At 41.3% G+C, this 25,238-nt stretch overlaps 2 protein-coding genes across 3 annotated transcripts; one reads left to right on the forward strand and one right to left on the reverse strand.

Moving 5' to 3' along the window:
• Nucleotides 1-174: 174 nt before the first annotated feature.
• On the reverse strand, nucleotides 175-16,732 carry ppp6r2a (protein phosphatase 6, regulatory subunit 2a). The gene is made up of 24 exons (XM_074697739.1): nucleotides 16,320-16,732; nucleotides 11,842-12,011; nucleotides 10,652-10,906; nucleotides 9,575-9,761; nucleotides 9,354-9,491; nucleotides 9,199-9,264; nucleotides 8,998-9,110; nucleotides 8,237-8,350; nucleotides 7,870-7,996; nucleotides 7,505-7,657; nucleotides 6,713-6,937; nucleotides 6,524-6,588; nucleotides 6,240-6,355; nucleotides 6,075-6,160; nucleotides 5,634-5,714; nucleotides 5,232-5,329; nucleotides 5,019-5,076; nucleotides 4,674-4,801; nucleotides 4,461-4,585; nucleotides 4,228-4,372; nucleotides 3,889-3,977; nucleotides 3,615-3,798; nucleotides 1,833-1,940; nucleotides 175-1,705 (listed from the first exon to the last, which is right to left on the reverse strand). The coding sequence occupies exons 3-24, from the start codon at nucleotides 10,876-10,878 to the stop codon at nucleotides 1,657-1,659; spliced, it is 2,682 nt and encodes an 893-aa protein (XP_074553840.1). The 5' UTR covers nucleotides 10,879-10,906; nucleotides 11,842-12,011; nucleotides 16,320-16,732; the 3' UTR covers nucleotides 175-1,656.
• On the forward strand, nucleotides 16,268-24,077 carry cbll1 (Cbl proto-oncogene-like 1, E3 ubiquitin protein ligase). 2 transcript variants are annotated; one of them, XM_074697742.1, is made up of 7 exons: nucleotides 16,268-16,350; nucleotides 18,348-18,386; nucleotides 19,706-19,870; nucleotides 22,025-22,131; nucleotides 22,222-22,305; nucleotides 22,389-22,462; nucleotides 22,726-24,077. In XM_074697742.1, exons 2-7 carry the CDS (start codon nucleotides 18,374-18,376, stop codon nucleotides 23,732-23,734), a joined length of 1,452 nt encoding a protein of 483 aa, XP_074553843.1. In that variant the 5' UTR covers nucleotides 16,268-16,350; nucleotides 18,348-18,373; the 3' UTR covers nucleotides 23,735-24,077. The 2 variants fall into 2 exon arrangements, with proteins under 2 accessions (XP_074553843.1, XP_074553842.1); XM_074697741.1 differs by lacking the exon at nucleotides 16,268-16,350 and having other exon boundaries at nucleotides 18,311-18,386.
• The last annotated feature ends 1,161 nt before the right edge of the window (nucleotides 24,078-25,238 follow it).

The raw sequence follows: 25,238 nt of genomic DNA on the forward strand, positions 1-25,238 counted from the left end.
TTGATTTTCAAAATCAGGAGCAGTTAAGAGCCAGTCAGTCTGTTTACTAGCTGCCCACACGGCTACTGTTCAGCTGACCTTTGACCTCCGAGCACACACCTCTCCAAGGATCCTTGTTGGGCTCACATCCCCCTGTGGCGACTGTGACGCCTTAGAAGCACCTGGGCTCTACAGTCTGAGCATGAAAAGACAACTGGAAAAACGCAGACATGGAAAAACAACAAGAAGACGGCAAAAAGCCAAGTTTTGGTATTAATGTGGTCAACCAGACACTTTTAATTTCTGTTTTTTTCTGTTTAACAATGATCGTAGAACCTGATCGCTGTCAAATGATTTAAGTACACCAAAGAGGCCTGGAGCTCTGCAGAGCCCCGACCTGTCCTCGTTCAAATCCTGCTGCTCAGAGAAATAAAATTAAACTTAAAAAAAAAAAAAAAAGGAAAAAAAAAAAATACAGCGTCACTCTAACCAGATGCCACTCTCGCCCTGTGAGTAAGTGCTCAGCGGAGAGAGAAAAAAGGAACAGACGACAAGAGTAATCTCAAGATTGCTTGTAAAATTACTTTTAAATGTAGATAATATTTGTATATAGGTAGATAATGTTTGGTTGATTTCAGGGGAATAGTAATAAGAACTTAAAGTCATTACAATCAGAAGGTCTTAGCTCACTAGCTAGGTCAACAGAGAACCGGTTATACATGCACTAAAAAGAAAAAATAAAAGGAGATCAAAATTTAACATCAGAGGAGATTATATCCAAATTTGTCTGCCCAAACCTCGAACCCAATGTGACGCTAGATTGATTCTTTTTAAAAAGAAATTTCATCTTTTAAATAAAATGGCTAATTGACATTGACATTATTGCACATGAGCAAAAAGACAGTAATACTATTAGAGCTCTGTTCATCCCCCCCCTCCTCCTCCTCCTCCTCAGGCCCTCCTGAAGCACTTCAAACATTCAGAAACCTGGTGACAACGAGATGTTTCATCAACAGCAACCAAAGAAAGAAAAAAAAAACAAAAAAAAAAACATAAGGATGGATAAAAACCTCGATGTGGGTGAGAGGACAGATAAGACAGCCAGCAGAGATGAGGGTAGAACACTTACATTGTGCTATAATGTACAGTAAATGGCTGCATAAGTGCTTTTTCTGTAAGCTTGAAGAAAAAATGCTGTCAAAAAAGGTATTTATTGTTGAGGCATTGTTAAAAGTTAGCCTGTGCTATCCATTCAGGGGTGAGGATGTAAAAAATCCCAAATAACGGGATTCCAACAGCTTCGAACAGGTAGGAGAGAAATCTTTCAGGACATAAAAAAATAATAATGACGATGTTACCCCTCGGATTCTGTCGCTGCTACATTAAAACCGCACGTAAACATGTGCAACATCGGAAAAAAGGCTTTGAAGATGACTCCTCTGCGCTCCTCCGCTCTGTCTGTTGGATTTGTTGGATTCTCGTTTTTTAATTATTTGTTTTACGCGTTCCGCCGCCTCATATTTGGTGTTGATTGGCAGTGTCCAGGTCCAATAACATGGCAGAGTGATTCAGTAAAAAACACCGTAGTTGCAGTGAGGTTATTTTAGGGGAGTCACTCTGGAGGAGGCTGACAGTCCGCCGCACCGTCACAGATGGTTGTGAGCAGTCTGCACGCGCTCAGACCGGCCCGTTCACCGACACTTCTTGAGGCGGGGGTATGTCCTCTCTGTGAGGGGAACAGGAGGACACAGTCAGAGGTGTGTGTTTATTTCACTTCACATGGTGCCACATGTTTGAGTAACACACAGATCAAAGCAAACAGAAAACTCTGCAGTGTGAACAGCAGCACTCACTTCCTGTCAGTCTGCGTCGCTACAGGTGAGTCGTCAGCAGGTGGCTGCTCTGACGCTTTAGGAGGATCTGACAGAGAGAGCTTCTCCAGAGACACCGGACTCTCCTCACTGCAGGAAAAACACACACACACAGACACACACTGTTATTCATTTCTCTGCTGCTGTAGCACTGTGTGTACAGGCAAAATAGCCCCCGCCCCCGGCTGGAGTCCTCTCTTTGTTCTGGAGTTGACCTTTGACCTCACTGCTAAGACAACAGGACACGGTTTGTTCTATTCTGGGCTCATGGAGGTGTTTCTCTTTATGTGGTTTTTATCTCTTTAACCAGCGCTCTTAGCCACTTGATTTGAAATGTTACCTCTGATGCACTTCTTTGGCCTTTGCTGCTTTAATGGTCCACAGGGTATAAAACTTTACAATTAAATAGTAATGTCAGTAAATTCAAAAGCAGTGTTTGAACCAAACTGATGGTAAAATTTTAAAATTTTATAGTTTAAATAAATATCAACTTCAGGTATTCCACATACCTTTTTTATTTACCTTTTACCCAAAACATTACCAGTCTTATCCCACAGTAGGGCATGTAGGTTCTCATCACCTCTGCCAAGGAGGTTATGTTTTTGGGAGAGTTTATCTGTGAACAACATAACTCAAAAACTAACAATCAGATCTCGATGAAATTTCCCGAAAATGTTCAAAATGTGATAAGGAAGATGTGATTAAATTTTGGAGGTGATCTGGATCACCGTCTGGATCCAGGACATTTTAAAGGAATCTTTATCATCAGATAGGGCTGTTTTCACCATATGTGTATATAATAACCATAAATGGTTGGATTGCTTTGCAATACAAAACAAGACAAGGTCACCATCATTTCTGACAGATGTAAAACTACATGGTAATATTTTGAATGCTAAGATCCGGAATATGAAAAATGTACTGGGTTATGATAATTTTCAACACTGTCAGGTAATTTATCTTACAAACCTGCAGCTAACACCAAATTGTAGCAGACAGTCTGCTGAAAGGGAGTATAACATTAAAGTAGGACTAAAGTGTTGCGTGAGAATCACAATGTGCTTGGTGGAGCTCTGCGCTCTCTGGGTGCTTTTCTAGTTTAACATGTGGGTGCCTGTGTTAGTTGATACCAAAAGTCCAGGTATCGGTATCGAGACCAGAAAAGTTGGATCAGTGTATCCCTAATGTGAATGTCCACTGAGCCTGAGGAAATAAAACAAAATTGAGCTCGCTTTGTGGAGCCACCTCCCAGAGGCCAAAACAACAGAAGCTTGTAGCTGCACCTCCAATCTGAGAAAATGGGCTTTTAGTAAAGCAGAGAAAAGGATTCCCTAAATTATGCTTCAACCCTTATTTTCTCAGTATTGCAATGTCCCGTTTTCCTAAATCTGATTCAATCATTTTTTTTGCTCTGTCAAAAACTTTCTCATATCTTCTGCTAATGTTGTCCTCCGAAACTTTTTTTTCTCCTTGTATATCTTTATGTATATTTGTCCTCTCATGTAGTCATTTTTGAACCGAGTCTTTGACATGAACTTGTTTCTGTTTTTTGAGCTCTTGTCTCTGCAGAGTTCCTCTTCATACTTTACTTAAAAAGGCAAAATTACACGCAAGCAGGAATTTCCAATCCTGCTCTGGTCTATGATTATCTCAATGTGGTCATTATGTTTCAAATATAGATGCTTATAAACACACATCAGCTCTGTGTGTAGAAGTGCAGCGTGGACAGGTCAGCAGAGGAGGTTTTTAGATTAAAACACAAACCTCTTGAGGTCAGCTGTCTTGTTGGCGGGGGCTGCGGGGGTTTCAGAGGTGATAGCTGCTGCAGCATTTTTATCTTCTCCTTTCTCCTCCTCGCTGTCGGATCCCCCGGAAGAGCTGCTGTCTGAGGCCACGAGAGGAGCCTTCTTCCCCCCTCCTACCGGCCAAGTACCAGAGGAACTTTTGTCTGACGGCACAAAAATGTCAAGAAGTGGATTCATTTTTCTTCTACGACATTAATACAAGGACATAAAGTGGTGTTTAGGTCAGCACTCACCACTCTTCTCATGGTTTTGTTTGGCTTGTTTATCGGCGTTGCCACCGCTGGATTCTACAGGAGAGCTGCATCTGGGCTCAGTCTCTGAGCTGAAGCAGATCAAGGAGGGAAGAAAAGAAGGAAGAGGATAAGATATTGTTAAGACTGTCCATGATCTCCATTTCTTTAGGAGAGTGTAATAAAACCTTAATAAGAGTCATAAATCAGCAGAGATATGACAGCTGATGAAAGCTGTTTGGATCCTCTGATGGTCTTTTCACAGATGCCGCAGTATTTTACGCAGAAACACAGGCGTCTGTTGGATCAATCAACACGCTGTGACCTGAGTTTGCTCCTCACCCGCTGAAAGGCTGGAACTCAGTGAAATTGGCCCAGCCGGTTCCCTGCACCTCTCCTCCGCTCCCCCCTGAGCTCTCCCATCCTGCTGGGGTCTGAGATGCTGCAGTCCCTCTAGAGTCCCTGAAGTTTGCCGTCCAGCCTGGACCTGAAAACAGCCAGAGAATCTGTCGTTAAGAGAGGAGTCGACTCGAAAACCCAAGGTTTGCTTTGCGTCTGCAGCTGCTGTTCTTCACCTGAATCTGATGTGTTCTGCTCAGAGTCCTCGTCCTCGTCAGACTCAGAGCCGTGGTCCCGCTCTCTGCCTCCGTTCTCCAAGCTGCTTCTAGAGCTTCCCTCTGAGGTTTGGGTGACACCGAACCTGAAACAAGAGAGACGGCAGATGAATGTTTAAAAAGGACAAACAGGTAAACGAGTGGTTAAAACATGCCCTGTTACTCAAAATTTACCTTGTTCTGGATTTGACTTGTGTTGCATAGTTCATCTCCTTCTCCTCCCATATGTCCTCTTCTTCTTCAGCATCGTCGAACTGGCGTATCCTCTCTTTACAGCAGGCTTCAAAAGCAGCCGCGTTGGCCTGAGAACAAACACCACCTTCAGGTTATTCACTGTAACAGGTTCCCACACACAGCTATCACAGAATGGATTCAACAACTCGAAACAAGTCTTACTGAAAGAAATATTTTTTCTTACAAATACAGCAATAAATAAAATAAAAATAAATTAAATTAAGTATTTTCTAAACACTGAGCTGATTATATTTCTATAAAACAGAGTCTGACACAAACACTTACACTATTATCATCAGCATCTAGATTGAAGTTTATTTCGGCAATTCTGTCAAACGTAGCACTGAGGAAGGAGAAGAAAAGAGATGTAAGATTAAAAACTAACACTCAGAAATAACACAAAACAGATAAATCTATTAAAACTTTTTTAGACTAATAAAAATCTTGTTTCATTTTCCTAAGAGAGGAATGTGACACGTCCAGACTCTCGTGACCTACTTGATATTTTCATCGTGCTCGCTGAACTCCTCATCGTTGAACCCAAACTGATCCACAAAGTTGGCGGTCATCTGTTGGATCTGATAGTCTGAGAAGGCCTGAGGAGATAAAGAAAGGGGGACAAGTCCAGATCCATTCATCAGATGAAGAAATCCAACACTTGTTCAAATGATGAATGAGGCTAAAAACAAAATCTGAAGTGAGTTGAAATTTCCCGCTGGCTGAGGGTGTTTTAAATTTCAGTCTTTGAACTCTGGGTAAAAGTTTTCTTTTTGGTTGAGGTGAGTCTAACAGGTAAAACATCAGACTGATGTGGTCTGAGTCAGCTACAGCTTCTTATTAGAGCGCGATATGGAAATACAGACACCAGTTCATTGTTGCTTAGTTCAACATCAATCCTACCTGCTGGAGAGACAGGTCGTTGGGGAAGGGACTCTCCATGTCATCGTCCTCACTGGAGGAGTGCATGTTGTGGGTGCTCACCTGCAGAAGTTTGGTCAACACATTCACACTTGAAAAGCATTTTACACATCCCTAGAGGCTGGACAGATCACACTTGATCTCTTTGTATCTTATCTTTCTGTGTATGTAACATGTGCCTCTAATTTGTGAAGCTCACATCTGCCTCAAACGTGCTCAGTAAGAAAAAAACTTGTTCTTTTCAGTAAAACAACACTTCCGACAAATGTTGCTTTGATTTTCACTTTATTCAAGCTTAAAATAAAAGTGGTATGCCTGGCTGACTTCTCTACACAGATACAGCTAAAAATGGGAGAGAAGAAAAAGAAAATTAAAGAAATCTGAGCAGAGAAATGATCTAGATATCTTCTGAACGTGTCCTACCAGTTCCACTGTGTTCCTCCTGTTAGTCTCTCTCAGGGTCTCGTCCACGAAGCTCTCCCAGCGGCCTCTGCAGTCCTCTGGAAGCTCTGAAAAAGCAGATGAGCTAATTTTTATCTTGTTTTTGTTTTCATAGTAACCATTTTTGTGCCAGGCTAAGAATACTACCTTTGATGAGGTCAGTGATCTGGGCTTGTACTGGTCCTTTCTCCAGGTTCTGAACCACCATGTTGGAGATTCTGGTCAGATGACCCATGTTGCCTCTTCTGGTGCCACCCTCGGCTCTGAGATTGATACAGAGACACTTTCATTAGCTTCAGTGTTCAATTTACTTCACATCAACACACTAGGCAGGACAAATTTCAAAGTACATAGTTTGGGAAATTTTGAAAATGCTTTAAAACAATTAAAGCATGAGGTTTACATGAATTTGAACACACTAAGCTTCTTACTGTATTTTGTCATTCTCCTCCCAGGCATCAAGGATCCTCTGTACCAAATGACACTTCTGAAAGAGCTGAGGGTTCAACAGAAACAGAATTTTAGAGAAAAATGTAGAGGGAGAATCAAAATATTGTTTACAAAAAAACACAGAAGAGAAAGTTCTGAGTTCAGCTTCATGAGCTCAAAACAACACCTACATGTGCCACGAGGGCGTTGTGGATGGAGGTCTGTGGGTCACTGGTCCGGCCTGTCTCCACTGCCTCCCCTGGCGCCTCGGAGCTGGTTGCTGCAGGCTTCCCGTCGTGGTTTTGGAGGCCTGGGCTGGGCCGCTCCTCTGAGGATGGATGGTTCAGGATGGCCGCCACACAGAGCTCCACTTGGAAGTGCAAAAAGTTATTCCAGGAGTATTTGAAGAACAGATCCTTTAAGAGAGGGGGGAGACAGAAAACAGAAGTATGAACAGGACAAACTGATGCTCACTGACTGGATTATCAGCTTCCTCCACGAATGGCACAAAATCAGAGCTGTATCTGTTTGTAGCTTGTCATCTTTGTGTTTGTCTGTTATCAGTTTCGGGCTCTGTTTTTGAACTACATTTAAGTTCATGGCCTTCATTGAACAAAATAACTACAAACTGACTGACTACTGTCCTTGCAGTTTTCAAGATTCCTCACAAAGCAAAAGTCAGTTTCTGAGTGTTTTTCTGCTTTTGTGGATACTTGAATCAAAAAGTTGACTTGACTTCTTCAGTGCTGCTATGTTGTTAAACTGAAACAAGAGGCGACTGCTGATCTATTAACAACCAGACGCTCTTATATGAATGAACCTGTTCCACATGAGTCACGGTCAGCGCCCTTTGATCAGGTGGTGTGATGCGGTAATCAGAGATTCCTGGCTTCATACCAAACGTGGGAATCTGATGCAATGTTTTCAGACACAAGCATCTTTTAAAAACACAAACAGTGAGTAAATTTATCTTTTTAGCTCACCAGTAGTAGGTCCATGGTGGCAAGATTGCAGAGCTCCTGGCAGATACTGGGGGCATTGGTCTGCAGCAGGGAGGCCACCAGCCGGGCTACGTGAAGGCGGGCGTTCCCCAGTGGCTGCTCTAGAACGCCAACGGTCGTCAATATTGCACTTTTCTGTGGCAGGAATGAAAAGATATTGCATCAGGAAAAGTTCTGACTATCATAAAATAACAAAAACCAAGAGCTTTGGAGTAACACAGACCACAATGATGCTTCTTTAGTAATCATCAAAGCACCTTTTAAGGGGTAAAATAAACTGACAATTCTTTACATGTAAATTTAACCACATCATGTGGCAAACATGTGATAATGCTCTGTGCCTTTACCTTGGGGGGATCCAGAAGAATCTGCTGGAAGTCCTTTAAATGGGGCTCAATGGCATTTAAAATACTGCTGTTGACAGTGTAAGACCTTTCAAAACCCTGAGAATACAGATCCATCAGCCCTTCCAACCTGCGGGACACAGACAAAAACAGAAGGTGACAAGACTTTAAATATCACATCCCAATTAAAAAAAATGGCAAATTGCGAAATAAATGATGTAGAAAAAAAAGAATGCAATATTCTGCAAGTCTCATTTGACTATAGAATATCTAACTTTTGTGTTACTGAACTTCTTGTCTCTGTTCTTGATACCTTTAAGGCGTACATACCATCTCCTGATATGTACCATCAAAAACAACCAGGACTCACCCAGACCTCCTGGTCTCCAGTAAGGTAAGTAGCACTTGAGTTCCGTTAACGATGGAGGCCTCATTCCTCTCCCCCTCAAACATGTTCTTGAGGAGCCCTGCCACACTTTCCTGCCTGAAAGACAAAGATTAATAGTGACAGATGTTGAAAAATCACTCATGCTGAGTTCTCTATTAGCCAGCAAACAGCTCATCCAGGTTTCTTCTAGAGCTCTTGAGGGAAATTCCTAGACGAACAAAACGATCACCGTTTAGGAAACACAAAAATCAAAAGCTGCAGTAAAACAGGCTCCGTCAGCTGAGGGCCTCAGGGGTTCCTGAAAATCTCTCAGATGGGAAATTTGCCACTCATGAACAGCAAGGTCACACTAGGTAGCAGTGTTAGTTTGTTGATGATCTCTGCCTGTGTGGACGTGTCTACACTCACATGTAGAAATGAGAGTTGATGTGTGTGGTTTCCTTTGCTGCTAAAACCAGCAGATGTGCTCTGACATGACATGCATGTGTCAGGCTATGTTGTGGTTAAACTGAGCATGTTGCTTTTGGTGTTGGCAGGTAAAATACGTTCGTAGGGATGACAGATGAAGCAGAGAAGAGGAACAGGTTGACAACACTTAGTTTTAGTAGCATGCTAGGAAAACTCAGAATGTAACTGAGGATGTAAGTAAAAAATAACACACATCTTTAATAATCCACTCACTCAGACTTGTGGTGTTTCCACTTTCATTTGAGTAACTCAGTGTAAAGGCAGAGTAAACTTACGACTCTAGTACAGCCAATAGTGGGTCAGCCTCCATATTCTCCTGCATCTGATTGGCCTGGTCTCGACTAAGGCGGATGATGTCACAAAGTGTTTGGGATGCATTTGATTGTCTCTGAAACAAAATTTAACAAGTATGTTCAGAAAACTGAATAAAAAAACTGCTCCTTCAACCTACACATGGTGACAGGTCTGATCCTCACCTCCTCGTCTTTGCCTGTGTGGATGAGCTCTGTGAGTCTCTGCACCAACTTCTCCTCGTTCAGCCACTGGAGGGGAAACATAAACCGTGTTAGGTTGTTTAGAAGCTGGTTTACAATCACTGAAGGTGCACAGATGTCACTTTAAGAGGTCTTACATGGAGGACCTCCTGCCTCAAGGGGGCAGGCTCAACACAGCTGATGAGGCGAAGCAGCAGATCCATCATGGCAGAAGCATCGATGTGTTTCAGCACCAGACCAATGAACCCCTCCTTTTTCTTTAAGAAGGTAATCACCTGAGAAACAAACACAGTCACCCATTCTGTTTTCCAAAAGAGCCAACAAAGCTTTTTGTTAGCATCTTTGATTTAAAACATACCTGTTCAGTTTTTCTGGCAATGAGATTGCCAATGGTTTTACTGAAGAAGCTGGCCAGTAGTGGGTTGAGTGGTGGGTCCTGCTCAAGGAAGTGATAAAGCATCTCGAGGAGAGACTCGTCTGCACCCAGTTTATCATTTATTATTGACACATCGGATGTGAGGAGCTCACAAGCAATGTTGGGAAACCTTAAAAAAAACACAGATTGACGATTAGAAAGAGCCCTGCGCAGAGTAACAGTGTGGAAATCTTCTCCATTTTCCTAGACATAGACGGGTCCAAAAAATCAAATGCTGGCCAGTACGCTGAGGCTGATGGCAGCATTTCCTTGTACATTTGTCTCTGGCAATGTCGTAACTGACTTCATAATCAGTATAAATTACACTATAACAAGAGAAGCAGACAGACTGATTCAGAATTAATCTGGTTTACGTCAGTGATGTCTACGTTTTTCTAGGTCGTAGCTGCAGTAAACAGGTTCAAAGCTTGGTTAAAGGATAAGTTCGGTTCGTTTTCCCCTCCGCGCATGCGCAGTACTCTCTAGAGAGCTGACTCCTTTCTTTGAGGGGCAAACGTTAACAAAGTCTTCGTCAGTTCAGAGGTCAGTACAGTCACACAGCGCTGTCTGGAGTGACACAGACTGCAGCAGAGGACTAACCCGGAGCGGACCATGATGGAATATTGGTGAAAAACATGAGTTTTTGGACGATTAAAACAGTTTTAGAAGCGGCGCCGTCTATGCTCCGATGGATCCCATTATACAGACGTCCGCTGCACGATTTTGGATCCAAATATCTCCCGAAGCACTGCTTGGATCAGGAAAGCCTTCTGGGTGAGTATTTTGTTCTACTTCATTCTATAAACAATGTAAAAGCTGTATGAACCAAACTTATCCTTTAATCAAAACGCTATTTTGTGAAAAGTCTCTTTCAGTGAATCTGACACCAAAACAACAGGCCAAGTTCGAAGGACTTTGCTTTTGTAGCATTTGGAGAGCACTGGATACAAAAGTCTGCTATCAAATTCTCATGACTATCTCCAAATCCACCCACAACCCCTGCCAACATTGCAGACTCACTTAAAGCGACTCCTCTCCTCCAGGTCGGCAGGCGGCTCTGTGGTGATGAGGCTGACCAGCTCCTGCATGCAGTGGTCCTGGGAGAGGAAAAGGAGCAGCCGGCGGTTCTGGGCCTTACACTCCTGGAGGACATCATCCTCCTCCATCAGCTCTCGCAGCGTCACGTCCTCCCGGTCCAGCAGCTGGTCGATGTGGGAGGTGGTGTGCAGGTCGAACTTCCAAAACATGGTGGCCGCTGGGACGGGGGACGCAGCCCTAGAGTGATAAAGAAGGAGAGGAAAAGAAACAAACACAGAGGTAGAGGAGGGGCATTGGAGAAATCAGTCAGAAAGGACATGAAAGAAACTGATACATACAGAGACGTCAGTTAGATGCTTAAATACATTATCCCTAGATCAACATTCACATCATTCATAGTCAAATTAAAACAGAGGGTTCAATGAGTGCGTTTCAAACAAAATTTGACTCTGTCGCAGAGGAGCTTCTGGTTTTCAGATTCACAAAAACCCTGATTTTCTTTATGATAAATCTAAATTAAAAAACACTAAATCTGGTTTTGCTCACAGTTCCCCTCATTTTGTTTTAACATTTTTTTTAATCATGAAAAGAAATATATTGACAATAGGAAAATAGTCACATTTTTATTTGATTTTAAATGGACAGCACTTCAAACATTTGAAAATCCTAACTCATCCCTAGTCATTTATCATTTCCTTGTGCATGGATGCTTGTTATCGTTAAATTAGTTGATTTCTAACCTGAAAGAAAGGAAATTAAGCTTGTTTAGTTGTTTGAACCGTCACCAGGGCTGAAGAATACCAGGTGGGGTCACAGAAGAGAAGTATGTCAGTTAATAAAAAGGAGTACAGTATCCAGGTAATTTACTGGGCCTCTGACTAGGACACTGACGGTGGAGCTAATTACTGCAGAGAGGTTATGGAAAGGTCACCCCCTGTATTCAGGGAGCAAACTCAGGAAGAAGTTCTCAGCGCTGTGAAAATCCCTTTTTTCTATCTTTGTTAAACAACACAGCTTCTGAGCCTGTGAATCAAGCCGAGGAAAAAAAAACCTGTGCTACATCCATGCTAAGCTCTGGTAGAAAGTCGTATACACTTGGATTACTATAGCCCAGGTATTGTCCCCATGTTAATATGAAAACATGAATATGCCACACAGCAAAGTTCTCATACCAGTGGATGAAATGTGGATATCTTTAATCAGACCTCCCCCACGGGCAGGCAGGCATTTGTGTTTGTGCAGACGACAGAGAGTGTGGCGAGGCCTGGCATTTATCAGCATGGGTCTCCTCTTAGAACGCAGGCCTCTGTAGGAGATGAGACGCTGAGAGGCTCACCATAACCTGCACGACAGGACAAGAAAGAAACATACAGATTACAGATCAGCTGTCATACCTAATAAACTCCAATCAGGAGGAGATTCAGACATATCTGCAAATAAAAAGTCAAAGGAGATGTCATGATGTGTCATTTGTGTGAAGATTTGTATCCAAAATGTGATGATTTTCCACTGGAGCAACAACAACAAACAGTAAAACAGTCTGTGCTCACTGGCTGGAATAAATCCTCACACACAGCAACATGTGGATTTACCCGTTGTTAGTGACTATGGTCTAATGTTGTTAATGTGTAACTCAATGCAAATAGCATGTACAAAATTCACATGTACCTTCATTCCTGATGGACTCAAACAGATTCAAATAAATCGCTTCTCAAGCTTCCTGTGAGTCACGACAATGTGGCTTTAGTGCTTTTCTACTGAACGCTAATGATAACGGTGTTAGAGAGGACAGTGATGGAGTATCTCTGATGTAGGATTCAGTTTACTCAGCAGCAGCAACAGGACACTGTGCTTCCTCTACACTTCAGTCACTTTCCTCAACTCCAGGCTAGGACACAACTTTTAAAAGCACATCTTAAGGGTAACTCCTGCGACAACAAATAAATAAGGGAATTTCATTCAAAAATTCTTTAATGATATGGCTGCACCATTTATAATGTAACTTTCTCTTGAATGAAAATGACAAACTGGTGACTTTTCTCATATGGAAAGGCAATGAGAGCAATTCTGAGCTGCAATCAAATGTTACCACAAGAATCCGGCCGATTAATCGACATCTGCCAAAATGTAGCCGATTAGAAACATTTTTGCTCTACAGAGATTCTGTCGCTCCTGCTCCTGTGTGTTTGTGTGTTGGGCTGCACACTGCCTGAGTGCCCGGCCCCTCCGTCCACCATTATCTAATGTAAGACTATAGAATGGCGTTTTAACATCGTGTTAGTAGCTTTTTTTTGTGAGATAAACAGAGATAAATGCTACTGTTAATTCACACGTACACCATTATCTAATGTAAGACTATAATACGGCGTTTTAACATTGTGTAAGTTGCTCATTTTGTCTTTACATTTTTAATTCTTTTTAATACTTACTGTGTTTAAAGTTTGACCTCTTTATTTAAGGTGTTTACAGTTTTACTTCTTAATTCATTGTGTTTACAGCTTGTTTTTAATTTATCATTGATTTACACTACAGTTCTTATGTTGACAGTTTTATAATTAAAGTTCCTTGTTTTAATTTAATAGTGTTCTGTCTCTGTCTTGAATCATATGGGTATTATAATGATTTTTGATTATATACAGTATATATCCTGTGTATATCAATGAATCAATTATTTATATCAGCCGATATATCGGATATCGGTCGATATATCGGATATCGGCTGATATATTGGATATCTGCTTTTTTTTGCCCCCAGTATCGGTATCGGCCCCAAAAATCCCGTATCGGTCGAACTCTAGTTATCACCAATCCTGATGTGAGCTTAAAGTTTCACCAGCATACATGCAAATGCAAAGATAAGTGTCAATAAAAGAGTAAGTCCTGTCTCAAAGCTGATTTTTGTGAAGAAATACACTAAAGCAGAGCAACTCTATCCATATGCAACTAAAAGACAAGTGAAAGTCACCTTCGCACGAGAGGCTTTTCTCACTTCATGAGGCTGGAGAATGTAGAATGCATCAAAAACAATAAAGTATTTGATCCTTTTGTGACTTTGAAAGTACGTTTGGTTTGTTCTGTTCTTGTTTGGTTACTGCGGCAGTTAATCCAGACAACCTAACTCCCCAGCAGTGACAAATCACGTTTACATCTGCTGGCTTTGTCAGAGCGACCGCGCGTCTCTCTTAGCAACATGCTATGAACTGTTGGTGGTGGAAGTAAAACTGAAGGAGGAAATTAAAGTGCTTCCTCCTTTTCTCTTTCTTTTTTTCTTCTCCTCAGGAGGACCCCTCTCTGTACATGCAGCAGCAAGCAGCAGCGTCCATCTGGCATACATTTACAGAGTACACAAGTGCAATAATAACCCGCTGAACGCTCCCTGTGGACACAGAGCAGGAAAGCAAATGCTTGACTTTACATCCAAAATAGAACCCACCAGAGGCAACCTCAACAAAAAACAGTCTACTCGCTCACAGACCTTGAAATGAGGAACAATGGCACATGTAAAAGGCATGGATGTTGAAAGCCAACAGTAGTTGGTAATTAAGTAAGTTCAGAAAGCAGTGAAATCAAAGGGAAGTCCTACTCGCACTTCACATGAGCGCGCTCTCTGTCTCTCTAAATGAAAACTGGTGACAAGTAAATGTTACAGTTGTAGCAGACGCTAAGCACAGCATGTGCTAACAAATGATCAAACAATCTCTGAACAGTGCACTTCAGACTGCTCGTACACTTTTATGTACTAAAGCTGCAAGATAAGGTGAATATCTGTCTGGATGGTCCCTGACTGGGGACAAGAGTTTGTTTTTTCAAAGCAGTCAAAAAAGTTTTGGCTATCAAAAAAGTACAGGTTTGAAACTTCGATAACTTGAGGTTGAGCATGTGATAGGTGAAGTGTAACCTCAAACAATAGATAAAGAACTACAAGTTGAAAGATACTGTATGCTTTGTTCAGAGCTCTATGTTAAGAAAAACATGAAATCTCAAGATCTGAAAGTTTATTTAATCTAGTGACTATAAATAAGCAGTTTATTTGAGTTCTTGCATTCTTTTAAATAACTGTTTTTCAAAATCAAGAACAAAAACAGAGAAAAGGCAAAATGACACAAGCTTTCCATCAACTGCTGACCAGCAGCTAACTGGCTAACCTCTACCACCTGACTGTCAGGTGAACTAACATGTAGCAGAGAAGAAAAATGCATGCTTATGCAGAAATCCCAACAAGAAGTGCTCATGTAAAGTTGTTCATAGGTTTGACCACCCCAGGTCAATAACTTGTAAGGGTCAACATGAGTTTAATTAGAATGAAACATTCAGAAAGTTGGACAACCTGTGGTGCTGGGGGGGTCTGCAAAGTGCTGCAAAAGAAAGGATGAAACAGCTTCAACTTCAAGTGTTGTGTCAATAAAATCTCTTCAGAAATAAAGAGATGTTGGTTACACTAAAGCCACCAATGTATGTTGGCATCACAAATCTAGGGTCAAATCATGATAGAAATAGTCAGGTCAAGTTAATTTAAATAAAAGAGCTTTGTTCTAAAAGCTCCTGTGAGAATCTTGGTCGTGAATTATGTAAAAGAGGGTCATCTTTAGTCTGTCTCCTTATTTGACACCTGCCTGGCTGCAGTGGTTTGAAACAGCTGTTGAAACAAGTTGACATAATTACTGATAGACTTGTTTGCTTCCTGTGGTTGTAAAAAGTCTATTAATTTCAGTGTTTTCCATAAGTAGCAAAATCGATCACAGTAAAATACCATCAGAGTAACTGTACCTTTGTTTCAGTCGAATATTACAATACTCCTCCCACCTCTGCCTATTTATTAGGACTATAACAATAAGAGACACACTCGCGTGTAGCTTAAGAAATATAAACTGAGATGCTGTAGTCTTGGCATGAAGTGCACATCAACTGACTTGCGGTTGGAGCTCAGATTTCTGTTTACTTCAACTCCAGTGGAGGCACCACGACCAAATAATACAAGAAACATGAAACAAATACATGAATACCACAGTGATCGCCGATTTCTAGGTTTGTTTATTCATTTATTTGTACAAGAGAATATGCGATGTTTTAGTTTGTGTCGAACAAACAAACAAATACGACCCAAATAATGTGAAATTCTGATTTTACCAACCTGGAAATGCTTCGTCGCTACTGGCCTCAAACAACTCCGAGGGTCTTCACCGAATAAATATCTAGCTTAACTATCTTATTACAAATAAAAACAAACGATAGCTAATAATTTATCTGGCTTTAAAGTCACATATTACTTAGGACAAAAGTTACGTTGGCTGATCTCGATGACAACCAAACACACAAAAGTTAAAACAAGGTAACGTAACAACCTGAAATATCACAGCTAATATAGGAACACCCAGCAAAGTTGACCGATTGAGGAAACATATGTTTCTTAATAGTGTTTGATTATAACTCCCTGAGTTGTCAAGTTATCAAATGTTCAGCTAACGTTCACGTTAGTTCCTCCTTTGCACTGATTAGCACCAAAGCTAATTAGCCTCTACCAGTTAACGTGTCCTGAGCTCAGTTAGCAAAGTTAAACAGCTCTCAACTTAGTTCAACTTTGTCGATGAAGCAGCACAGTTAACGTTTGCAAAGTGTTCAAACTTATCCCGATCCTTTCGTCAAAACCTACCTTTGATTGAGAGTCTGGTGCTTTTCCTTCCGTGAGTATCAGATTGTTGGTGGAGTTTTTCGTCAGGCAGACTAAGTCACTAGCTCTTCAGCTAACCAGCTAGCAGTGTTAGCTAACATACATTAGCCTTAGTGATTTGTTTTGAAGAAGGGTCAGGCTACAGTTAGCTAGCTCAACTTAGCTAACGTTAGTCAAATCTGCTTTTAAAGTCAACCAAATACACAGTTCCCCGACGACAATGGCTTCTTAACAGCAACAGGATTAACTGTTATTTCAAATAAGAGTGTATGATTCGTACTCACATACACAATAATTCAAACGCGGGGCTAAGTTTAGCAAGCAAAGCAGGAAAAACTCAGTCATATTTTTCGAATCAAAATGGCGACATGGGACGAGAGCGCGCAGGAGAGTACATGGGGCACGTGCACACTGACTTCAGGCACTGTACTGAGCTGAGCAGTGTGGATGTGGACTGTGTTGGAATGATGCGACATTGCTATCTTTGTTTATTCAGTGAAACTAAACATCTAAAAAAATAAATAAATGAATAAAAACATGGGGGTTGCGAAACAAGGGAATAGTAATACGTATTAAAACTACATCAGGGTTATTTCTTTGAAAAGATACCAAGTGACATTTCTACATTTTTTATAATATTATGACAGATTGCATGTATGTGTGTGCATAAGCCATAAGCAGACAATCAACAAAGTCTAAAAAATAATAATAATACCACAATATTCAACACAGATAGCAGCAGAACTGGAAAAAATAAGGTGTTCTGGAAAATAAAAGTATGGATACCACTACATTGGTATGAGCAATTGCAATGTTCAATTGCACCTCTCCTTCCTTTTGTGGGGACCATGAATTCTGTATGCTTTGATCACATTAAATTTTACGAAGAATAAGGTTAAAAACATACAGTTGGTACTGTGTTGTGGCATGAGCAGCAGCTCTGCCGCTGGAACTTTTTAGAAAAAGGCGTGCAGTTTCTTCTCAGCACCAGCTTCTATTGCTGCTGACAAAGTTGCTCAGAAACAGAAAACAGCTGACACCAAAATGTGTTTGTGCTTAGGATGCAAAATTCTGGAAACACTAAACAGCTCTGGTAGTGTATAAAAATGTGCATACCAGCACATGGACACAGGCCCTTATCCATTACAATGAGATAACCAGAGAAATAAGTGTGCAGCATGATGGGGCACTGACTTGTGCTGACTCACTCATTTTTGGCGGCCCTAGCCACTACAAGCACAATAACTTCATCCTACCCCTTTTGTAATCAGTTCAATCTTCCAGCCCAGCAAGGACCTGGATCTGCTCTGGAACCAGTTTTCCTAGCTTAGGGCTGGTTCTTCAGTGATAGAAACACAAAGAAGTGGTTTCAGATTAGGCACCAGCTCCAAACTAGCCCTGGAACTGAACTGATGAAAAGGGGTTGTAGGAATGGCGTGAGGTTTTGGCGCACACATGCAAATGAACACCATTTGCTCATCCATTTCTGTCTCAAATAATAACATGTACATATACTACCAAAACAAAAGTATCATGCAGATAATGTAGTCTGGTTTGTACTTGAAAAGTACAACTTGAAACTTGAAAAATGTAACACAATGTAGCAGAAAGCCCTTGAAATATGCAAACAGAAGAAGTTATATTACCATGGTACCCCCATCCTTTTCTGTATCTCATACTGCACCTTCTACACTCACCATGCAACTTAAATTAACTGTAACCTTTCAGTCTACTGGTGTGTAAATTTGGAATATACTGCCTAACTTGAATTTATTTCATATAATCCTATTTTAACTTTTATTTTTCCAGAATTCAATCCATCCTCAGAGTTTGTTTTGTTTAATTTATTTCTTTAACATTAGTTGATTCCATTTGTTTTGTTTATGTATTTATTATTGTTTTTTCGTTTATTTTTTCAATTTTATCTTATATTATATCCACTCCTACCTTGATCTTTTCTTCTTACCCCTCCTCCTTGCCTTCACCTCCTTCTCTTCCACCCTGTCCCAGGATGCATTGCGCTCACTCGTTGGATCATGGACCAAAGCGGTAGGTAAAATGCAAAACCGGGCCGATGTTTGAAAACTATTCTCAGTTATGTTTTAGCCATTTCACTGTCTATCTTATTGGATAGAAAAACTACAAATAACCTCACGTCAGCCCCGTTGAATTTGGTTAGCTACGGCTTTCCGTTAACCTGTGAAACAAATTATGAGCTAGCATGATCTAAGCTAATGCTACCTACAGTCTGGAGCGCTGGTATTCGCTCAAAGTTAGCACCAAGTTCTTCGTGCTATAAAATGACCACAAGACTTGTTGAAATTGAGTTTGTTCAGCCAACAAAGCAATTCAACATTTAAAGCATATAATTCTAAGTTGTTAGTTAAACTGCAAATTGCCCTGTGTATGGTTGGGGCGCGAATGCTACTCTGCGAGCCTTAGCATAATGCTAACAAGGCTGGCTATCCACAAGACAGTGCTGTCATCTCATATTTAAAGATTTTTAATTCTTATTCTTTACTTTTATCGCTAAGCCCTCAAACTAAACTACCCAAACGACTCTATGTATTCTAAATTAGTGCAATACATGCAGTTGCTAGCTAAAACGAGAATGCAATGGTAGTAATACTTATCTCATCTCTTCCATAAATGTATCCCCATCGTAACACGATAAGTAGTTTTATACAGTGGTGTATAGCGTTTCAGCTTTACGAATTGTGGACAGCATTGAACAGAAAGCCGAATGCGGGTTGTCTTTTAATTACTGACAAAAATTACATTAAGTAGAACAGGTTACTCACTTAATACAGCTCTAGAAAGAGCCAGGGGGCAGCAAGCATAATAGTGATCTATATGTTCATGGACCACGGATTCTCCTCAGAACTCTAACGAACATATATAATAAAAACATTTGGTATCAAGATTTATTGACTTCAGTATATGTGAATATTGTTTGTTTTGTACAGGTAGGACATTACTACAGCTGTAGTAACACTTTTGTAAACAGGAGTCTGTGGCACATTGCAGACAGAGCGCTTCCTCCTGTGTACTGTTAGAGTCACTTTTACTGAAGCCATGTTAAACTTAAGAGTGGTTGTTTCTGTCCACCATGAGCATTTTCTTGCAGTTTTGTTGACATGTTGTATCACGTGATTTAGTGTAACACAACACTATAGGTCCTGGCAGGTGAGAAAAAACTTTATGCACACTGCAGGATTCTCACTGGGATTTAATGCTGAAAGATTTTTGTTGCTTTCAGAAAAACGGACAAGCAGAAAAAAAATAAACATGCCTCATGGATTCCATGAATGTTGGAAAATCGGGATTACAACTGTATTTTGATTTTTTTTCTGAATTTCCTGCCGCAGACAATGATCTTCAAGGCAGCGATGGCTCTGGGAGTTTGGGAGGCCCAGATGTTCGGCGAAGAATACCCATCAAACTCATATCAAAGCAGCCTCTGAGGAGCAAACCTCCGCCCCGTGTTCAGAGACCCAGCAGCAGGCCATGTAAAAATGACCCTGGAGATGATGGTAAGTCGAGAAAAAAATAGTCTGAAAACTAAGAATGGGTTTAGAGAGATTGCTCACTAGGTTGCTACCTTTGTCAAAGATTAACTTTTAGATTTCAGTTCTATTATCGCTCCTCCATTCAACTGGAAATTAAGTGAAAGCACCTAGGAGCAGATAAAGTTCAGCCATGAATTATTAATTTACTCGGTCACAGAACAGGTTATGGTGTTTTAAAGGGCTTAGTAACTTCAAACACCTGTTGCTTGTACCATTTTGATCTAAATGACCTTTCTATGCAACATCTGTCAGTGGTGCACTAAGAGCTTCATATAAAGGGTTTCCTTGGTCAAGCATCTGCACACAAGCTTCACATCACCCTGATTATGCCTGTCATGATAACAAATTTTGCTAGACGATAATTTCCCAAAATATTATTGCAGATAAGCAATATTATTATCAATATTATTTTGATTTTTTTTTTTTTTTTTTTTATTGATGTACTTATGATAAATGGGATAATAAAGTGAGTACACCATATCAAAAGCAAGAAACTTTAATTTCTTAAGAGTATTTAACTGTAACTAGAAGGTCAGGATCTTTTAAATAAAATAAATATAATAAATTTAACAAACAAGAAAGAGAAAAAAAATACAATGAAAATGAAATGGACTCTCTTTTAGAAAAAAAATACATGTCAATGAAAATAATTAATACTAATCAAAAACAATAAAACATAGACCCTGTCTCTAAAGAAAAAAACAACAACAACAAAAACTAGAGCCTAAATAAAAGGGAGTTTATACAGTTCCTGAATTGTTTGTAACATGAACTTTTTCCCAGTCAATCCGTACTGTCTGTCAAACATTTTTAACATTTCTGGCTTTCAACCGTATTGAAGGGCTGCATTTCTTTGGCAATGTAGCTGTCTTTGAGTGCCCACCATTTGGCGCTTTTATTTCTATTTACTTTGCAGACCAAAAGTCTCAGTAAGAGCGGATTGTCAAAGAACAAGGCTCCGCTGCACCCCCCTCTTCTTCGTCGCCACTATTTTCAAACAAATGTGACATATCAGCTCGTTGGTGTTCATGAGCTCACACTTTGTTCGTTCTGATAAAAAACAAAATATTCCCACACTTGGACTGTGGCAGGCGGCTTAAGAACTGTATCTTTCGTGCCATCACTCATATTAGCGTGTGTTTCCTCCTTACCCCTCAGGACGCTCGCTTCAGCTTTCTCTGTGTGTGCGCGAGCAGCCCCGTCTTCACCCCAAAGATCGCATTTTTGACAGATGCTCACTCTGCTATAAATCTGCTAAATCGAACCTATGCACCCCGATGTCAGGAAAGATAGACGCAGTGAGCCATCTTCTCATTCAGCCTCTTTGGTCGAAAGAGAGCAGGAAAACAAACGTGCATGCACGTGTCAGTTTATCGAGGCTGGCAAACTTACCAAGGACGTTTTTATTTATCATTCGGTTAATCGATTTATTGATTATCGTGACAGGCCTAACCCTGATCACTTTAAAGCACGCCTCCGCTGCACCTTTAACACCTTAGATATCACCTCAGTGCTTGGATGTCTTTTTCCCAACTCTGCAACTCAGTGACAGTTATACCTGATGTGAGATCAAGGAGTGTAAACGGTTATGCCCTGAAGTGGAAAACTAAAGGGACTTTTTCAGAGGGATAACAGATTGTGGGTCAGTTTCCAGGGTGTTGGCAATGCCCTTAAGTTCCTGTGAAAGATTGTCTTTAAGCTTTTTGCCCACTTGCAACTTTAGCCCTTTTCACACTGCTTAATATTCTCTATAAAAGGTCATAGAGGTCTAAGCTGGCATCCGAGGTCCCAACAGTAGGGCTAAACAGTGTTGTGTGTGTCATTGTATAGCTCATGCAGTTATACGTCCTGCCTTCAGGCTTTGCCCATTACGCAATGAAAAACTCACACACTGAAGCACCACTGTTGTGCTCTTTTTGCTGGGGTGACTGCGGAGCTTTATTACAGCGCTGAAGCAGGGTCTCATTGTTCAGAGGTTTTTGTGACAGAAACTGAAGACTTTGTATTTTCCCCATCTTGATCCAGTTCGTTTTGCCAGACAATTTAATTTTACTCCTGGATTTTATCCCTCTAGTGTTTCATGAATGCATTATACTACTTGTCTTTTGTGTTTTTCAGATAACTTTGTCTTTAAACCAGAAGAGAGGTTTGACTGTGGAGCAAAAGCTGGTGATGTTTTTGCAAGTCAGAGAAGATTCCCCCAACAGCTGTTCTGGGACTATAAGGTCTGACCATCCTCAGTGGTTGTGATTGTATTCCTGTGTTTGAGTGATTTAACTGCAGTCACCATTATGAATCTTTCCTTCCTCCAACAGTTAAATTTGATCGGAGAAAGGGATGAAGTACCAATCCACTTCTGTGATAAATGCGGTCTTCCTATCCAGCTCTATGGAAGAATGGTATGTGTTTTATTTCACCGACCCTTCTTAGCTGTCAGTCAGCAGCTCATGTAGAAGATTGTAAACTCTGACTCTCTCCTCAGATCCCCTGCAAACATGTTTTCTGCTACGACTGTGCTTTACTACATGAGAAGAAGGGGGACAAGATGTGCCCTGGGTGAGCTTTAAAGCTTTGTGCTCTCTTTGAATGTTCTGATGCTATAGAGTTTTAACAGACATAGGTGTTTGAAGGTGGTGTCATACATTGTTTTCTCTGCAGCAAAGTTTCAGTTCTAACTATGGCTATAACTATTAATGATGAATACACCCTGAATCTCTGTTACATGATTACAGAAACCTTTTAGACTCTTTGAGCTTGAGGTATTCCAGAGGGGATTGCATTTGTGTTTCTTTGTTTAACGTCTGTGTCTCTGTGTTCAGCCTCACCTTGTACAGCTGCACTGACCCTGTGCAGCGCATCGAGCAGTGCCAGCGTGGTTCCCTCTACATGTGCAGCATTGTGCCCGGATGTAAACGCACCTACCTGTCTCAGCGCGACCTGCAAGCACATGTCAACCACCGCCACTTGAGGGCCGCTAAGTCTGGAAGCCGCCAGGAGCCGGTCCACATGCCCCCTTCATCTGAGGTCCCTGAAAGGTTCCGTGTGCCTCCGCCTCACCTGCCCAAAAACCACGTCCACCTCCCCAACCCTCTCCAGCACGGTGGCCATGACCCCTACAGTCAGCCACCCCCACCCTCTGCTCATGATGCCCCGCCCCCTACCTCTGGTCTTGGTCCTGAGACATTCCGTATTGCCACGGTAACAACACGCAAACACAGCAATCTCATCACTGTGCCCATTCAAGATGACTCCTCCTCTCGTGATTCACACTCTGGACCAGGCCCTGGTCAGCCTCCCCACCACCATCCAGGTGACTATCCTGGCCAGCCCCCTGTAGTGACCCACTCTCACCACATGATGGCGCCACCACAGCAGCACTTTGGCCCCCCACCTCCCCCTCCCCCTCCTATCAGCCACCCCATGCAGCACCCTCCTCAGGGCTCTGGGACACCACACATGGTGTACAACCAAGCCCCTCCTCCCCCCATGTCCACAGCTCCTCCACCAATCACCCCCCCACCTGGGCACATCATGGGCCAGATGCCCCCTTACATGAACCACCCTCCCCCAGGACCTCCACCCCAACACAGCGGCCCCCCTGTCAACGCTCCCCCGCCTCATCACTATAACCCCAACTCCATGCAGCAGTTCCCAGAAGACCAGGGCACCCTCAGTCCCCCGTTCAGCCAGCCGGGAGGGCTGAGTCCTGGAATGTGGCCTGCTCCTAGAGGGCCCCCGCCTCCAAGAATGCAGGGTCCTCCTCCTCAGAGTCAGATGCCTGGACCCCACCACCCAGATCAGGGTCGCTATCGGCCTTACTATCAGTAAACTGCCATTGACTGAAGGGCAGCAGTCTGTTTCATTCTGTTTCACACCACTTGTCTGAATAATGTGATAGCAAACCTCAGGGTTCCAGGATGTAGGACTTTAACTTTAATAAAACTGCCCCAGAGTAAATGTGTCTGTGCTGCACATTCAGTTAAGTGTTCTGAACTTTTGGATGAACCTTCAAATAGACTTGGAGAAGAACAGGAATGTCCCCCTTTTTTTATAGCGTATGGTAAATATTTCTGTATATATGTCAGCTGATCACACATATGTACTGTACATGGAAAGACGTTAACTCTGTGTCAATAAATTTTTAACAGCAGATCTGGATTTCACATTTGTTGTATAACACAAGCAGCTGATGTTTTTGCTTCAGAGTCAATAAGAGTGAAACTTGAAACTGATGCATCTACAACTCATCAACATTGGTTATTCAACATGTTTTATAACTGATTATTCATAAACAACCAAAAACCTCAAATGATTTTGTAGAAATCGTGGTCTCTCACAAAGGCTTAATTTTTATGATTGTACAGTCAAGATAATCAGTCTTCAGCTTATTAGAAATTAGAAAAAATATTTTCTTGGTGAATTTTGGACTTTTCTCTTTCTAGACATTTTTTATGCTTTATAAAATAGTCAAAAGTGTTTAATTTAAAAATCCTGCTGAAGACAGGTTTTTAACTGCATGCCACAGATTTGCAAAAAAATTTGAATGTTTTTGAATTGATGGCAAAGAAATTGAACTTGGTTTATTACAACAAGAAGTGGGATTTATTGAAGTTAAAAAAAATAATGCCTTCATAAAAGATGTATCACAGTAGAGAGTAATGTGACAAAGACTTGGTCATGCTTAGAAAACACTGAATGTCAAAGAATCGTAAAAAGAAATCTTGAATATATGTACAAAATGTTATATTGTTGGTGAAAACAAGGATATAAAGTTACAGAGCACCAAAAGCACATCAATGAAGTCCGGCTGAAGTTCCCTCGTGGAGGCTGTTACTCATTCAGAGCTGTGTGTTTGATAACTGCAATAAAAAAAGAGTGTTAGAGCTGTAAAAAAAAGAAAGTTTTAAGGCTACTGAAGCAGGATGATGCAGCTTTTATACTCCATCACAAATCTTTTGTTGCCTCTGTTCAACCCTGGTTCACAGAGTGCTTGAAGAAACAAACAGGAAGGTGAGGATAAAGTAGGATGGTTAGGGTGAAGGACTCTACTGGGATTTCTCAACAAATGTCAACATCTGAGAATTGTATCTTCTGTATTTGCTGTGGGGCTTAAGGATCGTCAGTAACTCTTAAAGCTTTAAGCCTACATGAACACTTTTGAGAAGATAAAGTTGTTGCAGTCACTGATCTGGATGGATTTTAGTCATTGTCTGGGTGCGGGGGTGGGGTGTTTTTGACGCTCTTTTCACAGAGACCAATGTCCAATCCGAGGTTATTGTTCCATTATTTCTTGCCATTTATTGATTCAAATGAAAACACAGGTACAGACAAA

The sequence above is a fragment of the Halichoeres trimaculatus genome, unplaced genomic scaffold (assembly GCF_033239565.1).
Source record: "Halichoeres trimaculatus isolate MK-OKI-2021-1 unplaced genomic scaffold, fHalTri1.1 fHalTri1_scaffold_21, whole genome shotgun sequence".
Classification (NCBI taxonomy): domain Eukaryota; kingdom Metazoa; phylum Chordata; class Actinopteri; order Labriformes; family Labridae; genus Halichoeres; species Halichoeres trimaculatus.